General features: G+C 38.8%; 1 protein-coding gene across 1 annotated transcript; it reads right to left on the minus strand.

Annotated features, from left to right (window-relative positions):
- Positions 1–118: 118 nt before the first annotated feature.
- LOC121736599 (regulator of G-protein signaling 7) lies at positions 119–14843 on the minus strand. Its single transcript, XM_042127901.1, has 16 exons — positions 14398–14843; positions 13556–13700; positions 12928–13014; positions 11980–12140; positions 11318–11376; positions 10407–10549; positions 10073–10153; positions 9195–9308; positions 8586–8670; positions 8285–8432; positions 6799–6912; positions 5825–5953; positions 4630–4758; positions 3783–3846; positions 3136–3228; positions 119–1781 (listed from the first exon to the last, which is right to left on the minus strand). The coding sequence occupies exons 1-16, from the start codon at positions 14457–14459 to the stop codon at positions 1716–1718; spliced, it is 1680 nt and encodes a 559-aa protein (XP_041983835.1). The 5' UTR covers positions 14460–14843; the 3' UTR covers positions 119–1715.
- Positions 14844–17166: the final 2323 nt, after the last annotated feature.

Here is a 17166-nt window from a genome sequence, read left to right on the forward strand (position 1 = left end):
TGGTATTGACATAAGCGTTCGGTAATACGAAGTTGACATTCGACTCGTCTAATGTCAATTCAATACAATATTTTTAATCCACGATTCTATAAAGAAGCGACAAAGAAAACGTCTTGGCTAAAGGCTCTGTATTATAATAACAACAAATAACCTTTAACTCTCTTATGAATTAGATTACCTGATATTTAATATACTTTCTTAACTAGACACACTTTATGATCATAAATTACTGTTGTATTGCTTTGGCACGAACAGAAATATGTCTCCAAAAACTTTTAATATTTCAGACGCATAGAATAAAACAAAATATTTGCCACTTGGATGTCTGTAAAATAGTTCCAAAGAATACATATTACATAAGATATAGGAATATTTTTTTATGCAGTGTGTCTAGTATAAAATATCTATGAACTATATCTACTTTATATTGTCTATAATCTATGATTAAGGGACCTTCACAAAGATAACATGAGTGCTATTTGACAGATTACTAAAATATACATTTGTGTGCGTAGAGTGCAAATAAATAAAGCTTTACGAAGATAGAGAAGTACGTTATATACCTAAAGCCTCAATGCACATACAGAAAAGTAGAACATTATTCATACAAACGCATTGAGAACGTTTGAAAGTGTGCGTACGCGCCGGGCGTCTATTTGCACGCAAGCCCACACGTGACCGTCCGTATAATGTGTATGCTTGCGTGCAGGTAGCCGAGGTGTGTGCCTACGTGCGGATATGAGCACGCATACATCCAAATCGAACATGGCGCGTTTCTATAAAGATGTTCTACCGTTCGATACTGTGGTCAATGTCTCAAAATATAACTTAATAACACAACATATTTTCATAACGAACATAAGCACCTAAAAGATTACCATAGTAAAATTATTTATAAGATTATGCTCAGATTATGATAAAAGTCTTTTGGTTAGGTAAATTAAAAAAATCGTACCGACGTATTTAACTGTGAAGGTCGTTATTTACATTTTTAAACAAACTTAACAGGCAGTACATCATCGGACAGTCTTGTGAATTTGTTAAAAAAACTTTGGTATTCGATTTTCAAATTAAAGCGTCAACATTTTTTGGAATGAGATTTGAGTGATGAAAAAAAACTTTATAATAATATAAATCGTTTTATGGTGTGAAAAGTAAAAGGGTCTATATCAGGGAGAGTTCAGAAAAAGGTAACTCCAGACAATTTGAGTTGAGGCTTAATCACGAAGTATCTTTTTCGACTAGCACCATGGTGCGCCATGACAGAACAAAATGGTGTAAGTATATAGCACCATGAAAACACTTGAATTAATTATGTGGACTTACCCTCTAGTTGAACTAACCCTTATTATCCCCAAGTATAATACCATAAAATATTGCAATGCAGAAAGAGATCAGATGTGTAAAATGCGATTATGTAAAGCTTCGAATGAAATTAAAAAAAAAAGGAATATGTCCTTTTAAACTTTTAAATATTTGTCATAAATTTTATCGAAATAAGAAAAAGACTAGTTAAAATATGGCTTCGAAATTTTGAATACAAGAAACCGCCATCGACAAAATGGCGATAGTGAATACACAAGCAAACTTGCATAACATCTCGAATATACGTCTCTGAGACACCAACTATGTCTGTTAGACGTATAGTCACCTTCTTGTGACATTATTTTGACTCCCCCGATGTGATCCTAATACAAAGCACAACCTTACTTGGTCTAGTTGCTGGATGTTTCCTTCCTTCCAGTGAAGGACACGATGGAGCGAATACCTTTGACGGACGTCTGAAACAGTTACATAAATACTTAAATAGTATTAAATAAGGATAAGATCTTGCGAATTTTTCTGCGGAGCACTTTTACGCGAAAAAATGCGTATGTATCAAATACGTCGCGCAAACCTATGAAATAGGATATAAGGTTAATTAAATCGGTAAATATTTATTTTGTTTCGAGACTTTGTAAATGAATACGCTAGCTAGCTAGCTAGCAACTAAGCAAGTATTACTATAGTAGCAACTTTCCTCCTTGAAAAAAACTGACGTTTAATACTAAAGCGCCTCAGTGGCTGAGCATTACTTATATACATAGCGCATAATATAAGAAGTGCTGCACTTTCGCCGGCAAAACAATCAGATATTTCAGCTGCTACTGCATCCTAGCTTTAGAAGATTGCTTATACAGGGTGTAACAAAATTAAGTGATAATACTTTAGGATGTGTATGTGTTCTTTATAATATAGTGTTCACTGTGAAAGTAGCAGCGCTGAAAGCGCAATATTTTTTGGTGAACTGTCTGGACAAGCGCCAGCGCGTCAGGTATTTTTCTATACAAAAGTTTTAAAAAAGTTACTATTTCATCGCTGCTACTTTCACAGCGAACTCTATAGTATATAGGGTACCCATTAAACACACCCTAAAGTATTGTTACGGATGCGGACACACAGAGCCATCTAGCGTCAAACCAGCGCAACTTATCGGAGGAACACAGACAGCGTAAATCCGCTATTAGATACTAGATGGCGTTAAGCTTCTAGAAATATTCCACACTTGTTTACGCGAATTTTGTACATTCGGGAAAATATAGTTTTCGTACAGTCCAGAACTCGTCTCGATCCATACAAATAGCCGCAGGTAGACGAGCCGGCAATTCAGTTTAATCTGAGCTATCTTCGAGGCGACCTCGAAGTGAAAACAAGTGATCAATATTGAGTGCACCAGTGAACCTACGACTCGGCTACGACCTAAGCCAGTGATAGTGCTTAGTGTTTGGATCTAGTGACCTAGTGTTTGTGAATAAAGTCTTCAAGAGAGTCAGCAGGTCTTTCTCTCCAAATCCTTCGTAACCGTAACCCTAGCACGTAACAGTATTATCACTTAGTTTTGTTACACCTTGTACATGCGCTATTTCACTTTGACCGGCAAAACAATCAGCTGTTTCAGCTACTACTGCCGCCTACAGTATTCCAAGGCTTTAAATAAATGTGTCGATGGATGCTGCTGGAAAGGAGAACTGTCAAAAATGACGTTTTTGTATGATAGCAGCGTTAGATCCTTTTCTCGCCACGTTCATAAACAGCCTTGTCGAATTGAAACTATCCGGTTGACTTTAAAATTTGCTTATAATTAGGTCCTGTTACCTTCTTCTTGGATCCGTTGAGGTAGTCCTTGTACATGTCAGAGCGCAGGTACCGCGAGTAGCTGTCAGACTTCATCAGGTGGTACACGTGCGCCTGACAACAAACAATTAGGGTCTAAACACTAAACACACTAGGCTGAATTACGCCGGCGTAATTTACGTGGCCGAAATTACGTGCAGCTGCAGATGCGACACACTATAAATAACGCGAAGAGTCGAAATTTCTCGGTTGCGGAACGCACGCGTAAGTGAGTATTTAAAATTCTCAGATGTAATGTGTGAGTTAACGCTTTGGAGTTAAGGTTGGATTTGCTATGTTCGGTTTTGATGATTCCGTAGCGTATAGTGTGTTGCTATACAAAACATTACCGCCGAATCGCTGCCGAACTTTACGCTCGACTCGGCTCGACGGAAATTCGGCTCGCGACGGAGTTTCGGCATAGTATGTCGTCTGTCGCGTTCCGTCCGTATTTTGTATGCGTTTGATACGCGGCGTAAACGCGGCGTAATTTACGTCGGCGTTATTCAGCCTAGTGTGTTTAGACATTTACAGGTTGCATTATGTGACGTTTATATTTATTTTGACTTCACAGAAAATTTAAAATGGTTTTTGCACGATTTTGTAGGTATAATGACATGGATACAAACCTGCGCCTCGTCAAAACAATATCTGTCCGCCGTGCCGGCCTCCACCTTCGCTCTGGTCAGCTCCCTGAAATATATTCTTTTTTTTAAAGATGTATGCCTCCTGAGAGTCCTGACAAGAGGGTATGAATGAAAAACAGCTATCTCAAAACGGACACTTTAAATTTTACAAGATTAAGTCGTTACTTTTTTTAACATTGAATCTACAATGTTGCTTATTATCGGTTCGGGAACAAGCCCGGAGTGAAGAACCGGCCAAAGAAACTTGTTCGACGAAATATTTTACCAAAAAAGATGAATATAATTTAAAAAGTCTTGATTTTGGTCACGTTACCCCACGTTAGACGTGGGAGAGCCATGCTTCGGCACGAATGGGCCGGCTCGACCGGAAAAATACCACGTTCTCACAGAAAACCGGCGTGAACAGCGCTTGCGCTGTGTTTCGCCGAGTGAGTAAGTTTACCGGAGGCCCAATCCCCTCCCCTATTCCCTTCCCTACCCTCCCCTGTTCCCTTCCCTACCCATCCCTACCCTCCCCTATTACCCTATTTCCTCTTAAAAGGCCGGCAACGCACCTGCAGCTCCTACGAGTGTCCATGGGCGACGGAAGTTGCTTTCCATCAGGTGACCCGTTTGCTCGTTTGCCCCTTAATTCATAAAAAAAAAACGTGCCCAGCTTTATTAGTCTATATCCAATTCTAAGACTTATGTTGACTTTATTTGTTAATTTCAATTTTAAATAACTCTGATCACTCTTTACTTACTTATTTTTATTTTGCAAACCTATTACATTGGCATTAAAGCTCAAAACATCTAACGAGTATTACAATGACGTAAGACTCAAAATCACCTGCTGGCGGCATCAATATTGACAGGCGAGGGCGCGTCTGCTGCCAGGAACTCCTTCCATATCTCCTTGGCCCGCGCCGGCACGCGCCGTATCGGTAGCGCCTTCAGCTCTTGTACCGCTAGCCAGAACCTGGGGGATAGTGGAAAATTATTCATGTTGCATGCACGCACATTGTAGTGTCACGAGCGTGCATATAAGCGGGCCCCTAGACGATCAATTTTATTGTGCAATATCACGTATTGTGCAATCTTGTTGTCAAATAAGTTGTTCAATGAATATTGTGTGTGATATTGCTGAATAAAATTGATCGTCTAGGGCAGGGGTTCCCAAACTTATTTTTTCTACTGCCCACTTCGAGAATAAATTATTTTTAGCGCCCCCATTTTTTTTAATTTTAAATGCATCTACATGAAATAAATCACCCCCCAAGCGTCTACACAACGCCCCCACTTTTTTTCTAGCTATGTCTATTTACCTTGAAATTTTAACTACTATATTTTGTTGTATTGTATTATTTGATTATTCCTATGTAATGTTAATTTTATAGTCGTATTACTTTATTATAGAACTAGCTGTTACCCGCGACTTCGTCCACGTCAACAAAATGTAAAATACATAGGTAAAAAATAAAAAAATAAAAAAATATCCTCCTCCTTTTTGGAAGTCGGTTAAAAAGTAGCCTAAGTTACTCCTTATTACATCAGCTATCTGCCAATAAAAGTGCCGTCAAAATCGGTCCAGCCATTTCGGAGATTAATCGGAACAAACAGACAGACATACAGACAGACAAAAATTCTAAAAATTGTTATTTTGGTGCAAGTACCGTCTAAATATTCATATGCATGTAGTAAAAAACGGTTATTTTAATATTACAAACAGACACTCCAATTTTATTTATATACACTCCAATATTATGTATCTAAGATGTATAGATTTTGTTGCTAATTTTTATTGGTGCATGTAGTGTTTGTCTGTAAGAAGTTGTAAGACTGAATGATAATTAATTAAGCGTATCCTGTACTTTATTATAAGTGTTAGCAATTGTTGACAAACCTTTTAAAATAAATAAATAGGTCCCACACCGCCCTTTAAAACTTCAGCGCCCACGAGGGGGCGTTATCGCCCACTTTAAAGGCCGGTCCAGGGGCCCGCTAAGCGTGTCATACGTGCATATGTGTGTGTGTGTGTGACTCACTTGAGGTTCTCCTCGCTGAACTCTTTACTCAGGAATCGCGCGAAGTGGTCGCGGCCGGGCGGGTCGCGCAGCAACTCGCGCAGACCGAACGCCCAGCGCCGCACGCGCCGCAGCGGCAGCGGCTCCTTGCTGCAAGTACAAGGAATTTTATAAAATTAAATAACAATAAAAACATCTATATATATAAAACCCAAAGGTGACTGACTGACATGGTGATCTATCAACGCACAGCCCAAACCACTGGACCGATCGGGCTGAAATTTGGCATGCAGGTAGATGATATGACGTAGGCATCCGCTAAGAAAGGATTTTGATTAATTCCACCTCCAAGGGATAAAAATACGGGAGAAAAGTTTGTACATAATAATATTTCTTAACGCGAGCGAAGCCGCGGGCGATAGCTCGTACATTATAATCTGTGCATTTTCATTTTATCTATGCTAAGTACATGAAAGATGTTAATACAAACTAATTGTGGCTTTATTTACAAACGCTTGTGTTGTTCTTGGAAAACGAAAAAAGCATGTTAATCTGCTCCGATATATTTTAAATGTCAAAGAGATAATTTAGCCAAAAGGATAAAATTTCTTTATCTTATGCCTTAGTTTAGTGGGCCTGATTCACCACTTCCTGATAAGTGCTGGATAGGCTATCCACAACTTATCTGACAGATAGAGTATAGAGTATCAGTCAGATGGCTAGCCTATCCGGCACTTATTAGGAAGTGGTGAATCAGGCCCTTAATATAATAAGTCCGAGTCAGGGTTTGTACCATGAAACTGTTTTGAGACTCAAACAATCGGACGAGAATGCCGCGTCCAACTGTAACAAACGTGAAATAACGTTGTTCGAGCAGGACACGACATTCTTGTCCGATTGTTTGAGTCTCAAAACAGTTTCGTAGTAGGCCTACAGGTCAGAGTGTCGCAAATAGACGAAGTCATTTTTAATATTTTGTCCAACTACCAACTCACCACTGCTTCTCCTGGTCCCATAGTTCTGTTGTGTCACTAACCCAGGGGTTCGGCCACTCGGGCGGCGTCAGGAACGCGTCGTACTCCGCGTACTGCTCGCAGTATGATATGAACCTGAAACAATAAAAAACATTTGAATTAGGACGCATTATTAAGCCGCTTTTACCAATAAGCGGGCCCCGAGACGATCAATTTTATTGTGCAATATCACGTATTGCATAATATTATTGACCGACCGTCTAGGGTTGATATTGAACATCGTGCGCCTTCAATGTAATTGTCAAATAAAATTGAAGCGTGATATCTATACATCTATACATATAAATAAAATTGGAGTGTCTGTTTGTAATATTAAAATAACCGTTTTTTACTACATGCATATGAATATTTAGACGGTACTTACACCAAAATAACAATTTTTAGATTTTTTGTCTGTCTGTATGTCTGTCTGTTTGTTCCGGCTAATCTCCGAAATGGCTGGACCGATTTTGACGGGACTTTTATTGGCAGATAGCTGATGTAATTAGGAGTAACTTAGGCTACTTTTAACCGACTTTCAAAAAGGAGGAGGAGGACTTTATTACTATTTTTACATTTTGTTGACGCGGACGAAGTCGCGGGTAACAGCTAGTTGCACAATAAAATTGATCGTCTAGGTGCCCATCAGGATCGTGCAGATCATTATTGGGATGCTGTGTGATGCTTGGGATTATACGCCAACTGAGTTTGAACGTACTATTAAATATATTAAAAATTGAATAAACTGTGTTATCAAACTGTCTTTTGGTAAAACTTTAAGTACCTAAGAGAAACTCATATGTTTACGTATAGAGAAATAGCTACACAGTTTAAGAGCCTGTCCACACGGGCGCTGCGTCATCGCAGCGTTATTACGAACCAGTCTTAACGTCAACACCCCCTCCCGCTTTGTCTCGGGGGCTGCTGTCCGTCGTGTGTGCGTTGCGCGCTGCTGTCACAACGCAGCGCGCCGTGTGTACACCTTGGTTATTTGTATTTAAAAAACGCAACGGCTGCGCTGCGTCGACGCAACACTGACGCAACGCGCCGTGTAGACTGGCTTTAACCTGTCGATTTAATTGCACAGGCGATACCGTATTAGGCGACACTACGCCGCGCTGCAGCGGAGCGACGCGACACTTCACATTCCGTACTATTGACGTTTTGTGTCGCGTAGCATCACTAACAGCTGCGCCGCCGCGATCTGCTGCTCGATGCTGCTGCTTCCCGCCCGCTAACTGCAGTAAGGGCCTGTCCACATGTCCACGTTACGACGTCGTCAACGTGGAACAGTGTAGTCGTGACGTGGAGATGTGGACAGGCCGTAATATTCACATCTCGGCGACCTTGCTGACGCGCACGTTGCGTCGCTCGAGTCTCGCGCGCAGCACGGTCATCTGCTGCTGCGCCGCCGCGATCTGCTGCTCGATGCTGCCGCTCCCCGCCCGCTGACCGCAGTAATACTCACATCTCGGCGACCTTGCTGACGCGCACGTTGCGTCGCTCGAGTCTCGCGCGCAGCACGGTCAGCTGCTGCTGCGCAGCCGCGATCTGCTGCTCGATGGTCTGCTGCTGCTCCCCAGCAGACCCCGCTGCACCTGACTGCGACGGTTCACCTGCAATAGTCACTAGTTGTAATTACTTTAGACATTTAAACAGCAAAAGCAATTAAGGTAAGCTAAACAAAATACAAGGTCTGCTGTAGCATATCCCAATTCCCAATTAAAAATTCAAACTACCAATTTGGTTTTAAAAAAAGTTGTACTCACCATTCTCCTTAGTTATAATCTCGGATCCCTTCTGTATAGCCTCTTCACTCTCTTGCGGGTTTGTTATCGTCACTATTGGGTTGTTCTGTTAACAAAAAACCTTTTTTAAAATGTATTAGCGTGCAATTACAACGTCAAATCGTATAACGCGCAGGTTTTGTGCAGTTTTTCGGTATAATAACTATCAGTTTTCGGGATTATAAGTTACAGGAGTTACAGAACTTATGCCTAGTTTTTTTACTCTACCTACTTGTGTCTCAAGGTAAGCAAATCAAACTTCTGTCAAATAAATCTCAGGAACCGATCAACCAAGCATTTAAAGTCTCTCCATAAGTACTTTTAGCTCGCAGAGAAACCAGACAAACAAACAGACATCCATCCATACATACTAACATTATAAATGCGAAAGTGTGTCTGTCTGACTGTCTGTTACCTCTTCACGCCCAAACCGCTGAACCGATTTTGCTGTGGCATTGAGATACTTTGAGTCCCGAGAAAGGACATAGGATACTTTTGTCCCGGAGAAATGTACGGTTCTCGCGCGATAAAAGAATTTTGGCGCAACGGAGTTGCGGGCGTCATGTAGTTCTAATATATTCCCAGCGTTACCTTTAAATTATGCTGCATTATCAACTCCTGGCACTGCCGTAGCCGCTTCGCCTTCAACGCGTTAATCCGTGACAATTTCTTAGGGTCCATCTCAGTCGTATTCACACAGCCAGGCTGAAAACAATTTGAACAAGTTACAACCCTGCTTGAACAAGTTACATCAAGCTCATTTTTAATAGGTTAAAATTTAAATGATCAATTTTAAAAACTAAATAAGTACAGTCATTTTTAGCTAGTTTCATCTCAATTTCAAAGAGTCATTTTTAGTACGGAATGTCCATGATGATAACAGTATAATATTGTTACCAATTACCATCATTGTTTTTAACAAGTTTCATACTTTTTATTAACAAGTTACATTCATGTTTTTAACAAATTGCATCCACCCACCAGGCCACGGTAACAAGTTTTGAGGCTATAATGAAAAATTGTATTTAAAAAACATGAGCCCAAACATGACTTATTTGAAGTCAGTTAAGGAAAAGAAAACTGTAAATCTCATAGAGTAGATGCAATAGTATTTATAAATAACCTTAATATAATTATTATTTATAATGTGTAATAATATTGTTACTGGAATAGAAATCTAATAATTACATAAGACATTGCTTAATTGAAAGGACAATGACTGTTCCAGAATAGACTTATTGTATTTAGCTAAGGCGAGACTGCACTACGCGATAACAGGTAGCATCGACGCGACGCGACACTTCATGTTTCATAGAACTGACGGTTTGTGTCGCGTAGAGTTGCTGCCGTGTAGTATGGCTTACCTCATACGATTACAATAATATTTTGCCGTGACGTGTCGCGTCGCTCCACTGCAGCGCAGCGTCGTTTTAGTGCAGTTTGCATTTAATATGAAATAAAACACTTACCATTGGTCGGTGTACATCCCAGAAAGCTCGCTCTTGGCTGTCTAGAACCTTCCTCTCCAATTTATCCCGTTTCTTATCAACCTACAACATAAACATTTTTATAAATCTTAAACAACTATGGTATATAACGTGAGACGGCATGAATCAAAGAAAGAAAAATAATTGCCTATTTCTTGTCTCTTCCCGTATTAAATTAAGGCATAGCGGATTTGGGGGAGTCTATCTTGCTCTATCTTATTCACCCCGATCTGACTTTCCCCTAACACATTTCTTTTACATATTTTACAATTGCATGCATCTCTTTCACTCCCCTACAAATGATCTGCTATCTCACCTTACTCTGGGCCTCGGCCTGCATGAATATGAACTCCCATTTGCGGCTGAACATCTTCTGTAGTCTCGCCAGCGACTCCGCCTCATAGTCAGCCAGTTCCAGCCTAGCTTTGTTCTGCATCGTGCGCTTACATAGGTACACGGCTGCAAGAAATGTTACTTAATGTACTATCAGAGAAGTTAATTCCTAGGCAGGTGGCGGACCTAAGTAATTTGATCGCGTTAAGTCAAACCCTTGCGACCGATCACAGCTAACATTAAATTGACATAAGCCGACCAACTGACGTAGGTCCGTCAACTGTCTAGGAATCAATTTCCTCAATGGTACATTTACTGTCTTACTTAAAGGGCACACAGAATTTTAAGATTTCTTAGCAATAATAAGAAGAAGCGGGACACAAAGTGCGCGCATAACTTTAAGATTTCTTGCCTAATGTGTAAGGGGAGTAGTAGGCCGCAAAGTTCATAATAATAAGTTACAGGGCTAGCATAACTTTAGGACCGCTCGAAAAATGGAGGAGGAAATGAAATGAAATGAAAATATTTATTTCTAAATAGGTTAACAAAGTTAACACTTTTAGAACGTCGCGTCTACACGAGGCCTACCACCGGTTCGGGAACTACCCGGCGTAAGAAACTCGCACGGGGCCACCTTTTACCAAAAAGGTGGAGGAGGGCGCAGTGTAGTAAGTAGTAAGTAGCGGGGCGGGTTCGCGCGCGCGTTTACGCTATAGGTAAGTAAATAAGTGATCAGACGGGTTCTTATTGGCAGATTACGATCGGACAGTGACATGTTATCCGTAGCTACATGAGCGTAGCTACCACCTTATCTGCCATATCAATATATGGGGCCCCCTGCCCCACCTTGCTATGCTTCTGGGTAGCTACTAAACTCTTTGACAGGAAACTTACCATAATCTGTGTTTTCAGGTTCCCACTGATTTGAAGGCCAGAAGTATGGAGTTTGAAATCTGGAATACAATACGAATTATTTAGGCCATGTTTCACATTCTGCTGATAAGCTTGACATAGACTACTTACATGTTTATCTCTGTCACTCTATATTTTATGTTTACACAAATGGACTGTTACCTCTTTACCTTAAAACTGATGAACTAATTTTGATGAAATTTAGTAAGGGTTTACTTTAACGTGACAGCTTTGCGTGTGCTTTGGCAAAAATGGGCCGGCTCGACCGGAGAAATACCACGGGCTCACAGAAAACCGGCGTGAAACAGCGCTTGTGCTGTGTTTCGCCGAGTGAGTGAGTTTACCGGAGACCCAATCCTCTACCCTTTTCCCTTCCCTACCCTCCCCTATTACCCTATTCCCTCTTAAAAGACCGGCAACGCACCTGCAGCTCTTCTGATGCTGCGAGTGTCCATGAGCGACGGAAGTCGCTTTCCATCAGGTGACCCGTTTAATCTTTTGCCCCCCTTAATGAAATAAAAAAAAAAGTCGGAAAAGTAATGTGAAAAGTCATATCCGTGTGACAAACATTGTGGACATCATCTTGTTTCATTTAAATGTCTTCTGCGACCAAAGTCAGTTATTTTTACCTACGTAAGACATACCTATAGTAAGTGCTGTCATTCTTGACGGTCAAGCAGTGGTCATCTATTGGGAAGAGGTAGCCGTGGGCTGCCAGTAGATGAGCGAGATGCAGAGCCTCCCAGGTCTCCTCAAGGTTCAGGTGCCTCATCAGCCATGCGATCAGGTCCGAACCAGTAAACACCTGGAAATATTAACTCCATTAGTATAAAAAATATATAGTAGTAGTATAAAAATACATACAAACATTATTTTTGATTAAACTTTATATTAAATATTATAATATTTGATACATAATATACATTTTTGATGTTGGTAGAAAACAACAGTTTAATGCTAGTCTGGGTTATTTCTCAGCCTTTGTCACGTCTTCTCTTTTATAAAATAAAGAACGAGAGGGAAATATACTTAATCCATGATTAATGCAAGTTTATAGCATATGTTTAAGTGGTTTTAAACAAATCTCTTAACAGAAAAGGACAGGGATGCTAAAGGCTAATCAATGTTTTTTTTTCTATTAGCCCAGGAATTGAAGTTTAAAATTGTTGAAAGGTTCGTAGTGTAAGATAGTAGGATAAATGGCATTTTAAATCATTATCTTTATTATTATAATGGGCTGTTCGTAAAACATACTAGAGGATGCTTGCAACTCCGTCGCGCTTAAAGTCGGTCCTGCGCTTGACCTCTCGCCAATCGTGTTGGTCTTCCGTCCCACTGGGTTATGAGTAAAAGGAATAGAGAGTGCTCTTGTGTACTGTGCACACACTTAGGCACTATAAAATTACTCCTGCGTAACTGGCCTGGTTTCAATGAAACTGGCCACCGTCACCGAAACCGTTGTGGGCGCTATTATTATACCAAATTTCAGCAAAATCGGTTCAGCAGTTTAGGCGTGAAGAGGTTACAGACAGACTCACTTTTCCATTAATACTGTTTGTGTGAATTGTTTAAAATAATAACCAGACACTTACAGAGGGTATTTTAGTCATAAAACTCTTAACGGTTTTGACAGGAACTCCGGTGGTCTCGTCTTGCATCTTCTCAATGATGGCCTCCATCTGCAAACAATAAAAAAATTAGCTTTGTAAAGTTTGTAGCGAGTCATGAGTGTTATCAAATACCCATGCTTGAGCCATATTGAAGTTGAGGAATAATCATGCCATTTTGATATTTAAACTGATATTTCACTGCAAATTACATCCATATTAGGTACATTGTAAATTAGATTTTTTTTGTTTTATTATTATGTATAAGCTACGAATAATAAAAACTAAGGAATCGTAACTCCCATACTATTACCGTTTTAAATTTGGTTCCTTTTGATCTGTCATGTAACGTCAGCCTAGTACCGCTCAAGGTCACCTAAATATTGCAAATGTATTGGAATGTGTACCTAAGGTACACTTTTTTGACAAGTATTGCGGAGCATGTTTTTTGACGGAATTACTTTTCCTTAGTTTTTATTATTCGTAGTGTATAAGTAATGATTTTTTTGTTCCATCATACTAAACAATGTCCTCAAATTTTAATTTCCAAACTCCAAACATTAATATGTTTCTACCAAAAAGTCTGATAGAAAAGAAGGCTTTTTGCGCTTACTTTTTTGTAGACAAGATAGTTGGGAGACTCCTCCGGAGATGGTATGGTTGACATCAAAGCCTGAACATTTGGCGGCAGGTTGCTGATCAAGTTGTCTTTCTTTTTCTCTTTGTCTTTCTCTTCTTTTACACATTTTGTGTTCTCTCTAAAAGGTGAAAATGGTAAAAAAATTAAAATAATGCAAGATATTTGAATTAATGATTTCATCCTATTTTAATGACCGTACAGTGACCTATTGTATATTGTCTCTTTCATATGCTCACATAAATATATCTTTTATTGGAATACAGAATGATGTAATGGGACATTTATATTCAGCCACTGCTACTACTCCTCGCGCTGCTGGAAATGTTGCTTGCTTCTGCGGCGGTAACAACACAAGTAAACGTTTACAATCTACGTACTTGCCGTGTCGGGCAGCGGCAGTGGTATGATGAGTGGCAGTGCGAGCGACTATTTACATAATCGCGCTTTCCACTTCCCTGCCCAACAGGGATGAATATAAATGACACTTTAGCCAGAGCAAAGTTTTCAAGTCAACCACCTAGTCATTAAAAAAATTTCTTTCTATCCAGCAAACAAACTTGAATCTAATGGCCATGTAATAAGATTTCTTGAATATGATAAGATCATTGGTAGAAGTGCTATAACTATATGCAACTTATTAATAGGTTAATTGAAATTTGTGTTTACATATTTTATTGAGTGAAAAGAAGAAAAGAAGAGGCTTCCAAATTACTGAACTGACATTGGCTTTTTAAGAAGGATTTGTATGTTTCCGCACTATTTGTTATGAAGTCTCGGGCAGCTTCTGGTAAGTAAATATTCACAAGAGGACTCACCTAGATGGTCCTTGCTGACAGGCCTTTTGTGCCGCCTTTTCAGACGAATTCATCGTCACCATTTTAAATACAATTACACTAACACTAACACCGTCCAAAATCCACAGAAACCATCATGAACATACACTCAATTTCAGAAGAAACAAAAAACACTTGGCCACTACGTTCGTAGGTTTGTAGACACGACTAAAATTGATTTGATTCCACAGCAATAAAAACTTGTTGCTGAGGCATACGGACAAGCTCTTGCATCGCTTTTTATATTAGATTAATGAATTAATATTGTTTTTAACACTATAATCATAAAAAATATATTACATTTTATTGTTTCCGTGCAATAATGAATTTATTCACTAGGACTAGAGTAGTGGAAGATCCGAATCTTTGGTTTATCTATGTTCATTATTTTAAATCAAATTATTGGAGGAAACCATGTGTAAATAATTATTATGTTGTATTTTTCATTCATGAACAGAACAATAACACTTGAAATTTTAACATTTTTGTATCACCCGAAATGTCAAAGTACGATCGCCATTAATCATATATTTTTCGATAAATGAAAAAGGGATAGACGATACATAGTTGGCGCAGGACAAAAAGAGATGCAGAATAAGTTCGATATAACGCGACTAATTGAAAATGTTATACAAGATTGAGTGTTTTCAAAGAATAACGTTACTTCTTAATATAGACCAGTAATAAAGGAGAGTATGATAGCGCATGTGTTTACAACTTTATTGAGCGCAATAATTATTTATTGGTACTGTACCACTCACTATTTTTAGACCGGAAATTGGACTATAGTAAACGCATACTTACTAATAATATTAACCCAATGTAATAAACCTGAGAAGTATTCTCTATTTATGTAGGCTTATTAAGAGGATACACCAGGGGCGAGAGAAACTGAAAATAGGTATTTGAAAATGTATTGCTGTCTCACCAATCTCAAGTCTCCCACCGCAGAGCGCGATAAAGAGAACACGACAAAAGTTCTAATAAAAGAACAGAAAATCTTCGATTCGTTGTCCGCTGATTCCTTCTCCAAAACTTAACCGATTTAAGTACTTTTTTCATTAATTCTTAAAGCAAGGCTTGAGCTGTGTTCCTATGTTTTATTTTTTTTTTTGTATATTTAAGCCAGTTTTGTTTTCTGCGTGTTTGAACACAGAGGAAAATCTGGCCATTTTTTTGTAATAAAATTATGAAAAAAAAAAAGAAAACATAGGGACATGCTAATATAGTGGCCATAGATATTCAGGAAAAAAATCATAACTCTACCGGCATTATCCAGGGAGGAAACAGGGGGAAAACGGCGGTGTGGACTCCTCTTAAATACCGTACTTGTGACAAATCACAAAATAATAATTTTCATTTCAAAAAATAGTGCCATCTATGTGATTTTATTTAAAATATAAAATAAAAAGTTCTGATTAAATGACATAGATGGCGGAACAAGTCACAAAACGACTGTTCATAACATGGACCAAGCACAGTGAAGCTTGTCACACACAGAGCAGGTAATGTAAAGATGTATATTAAGTATAGCACGATACATCTTTCTATAGAAATCGTCAGGAGAACACACATAGCAGGTATAATGTATATTTTTACATCTTTGTATCTTAAGATACCGAGCTATATGAAAATATACATTTATATTATGATTCATCTAAATTCATCTCAATACATCTCAATATATTTCTGTAATTACGATACATCTCTTCTCTTCCTAGGGTGTTCAAAAAGGACTATGCCCAAAAAAAACCCATAGTCGATTAAAATAATTTATGTACAGCCAAATAGAGCATAAACAGTAGATTGAAAATATGCAATTCATTTTTTTCTAAACCATAACCGAAACCGATAATTTGAAAAAATAAATCTGAGATACACAGTATGGTATATCTACAATGAATCAACTAGTTATTTCCTTTGTTAAAATTACAATCCGAATCATCTTCTGATGAACTATCTAGTGAATCTAATAGCAAGTAACTCGAAAGGCTAGTATTACAACATTAAAAATAAGAACAGCCTGTATAACACTTTAGCAGCTGAAATGTGCGTCAAGCGGGGCGTTTAGCATTGAAATGTAGGGAAAGATACATTTATACATTACCTGTTGTGTGTGTGATACATTAATATAATGTAAAGCTATACATCCCGGGATGTAATGTACGTTAGTATACATTACCTGCTCTGTCTGTGATACTCTACAATGATCCATTTTTAGGGTTCCGTACCCAAAGGGTAAAAACGGGACCCTATTACTAAGACTTCGTTGTCTGTGCGTCTATCCGTCTGTCTGTCTATCTCCAGGCTGTAATTCAAGAACAGCTATAGCTAGACTTCTGAAATTTTCACAGATTATATTATGTATATCTGTTGCCGCTATAACAACAAATACTAAAAATAAATTAAAGTTAATATTTAAGGGGGCCTCCCATACAAGAAACGTGATTTTTTTGGCCTTTTTAGCTCCGAGTAATCAATAATGGTAACAGCTAGGCACTTGAAATTTTCACAAAAACTTAGTTATATTGTTACTTTAATAATTAATAATAAAATTAAATATTTAAGGGGGGCTCTCATACAAAAACACAATTTTTTGTCTACTTTCGCTCTATACCGGTACCGAACTCTTGGTACGGAACCTTTCGTGCGCGAGTCCGACTCGCACTTGGCCGATTTTTTTTGTCTATTTTTGCTCTATACTGATACGGAACCTTTCGTGCGCGAGTCCGAATCGCACATGGCCAATTA

This window comes from Aricia agestis, chromosome 19 (genome assembly GCF_905147365.1).
Source record: "Aricia agestis chromosome 19, ilAriAges1.1, whole genome shotgun sequence".
NCBI classification, from domain to species: Eukaryota; Metazoa; Arthropoda; class Insecta; order Lepidoptera; family Lycaenidae; genus Aricia; species Aricia agestis.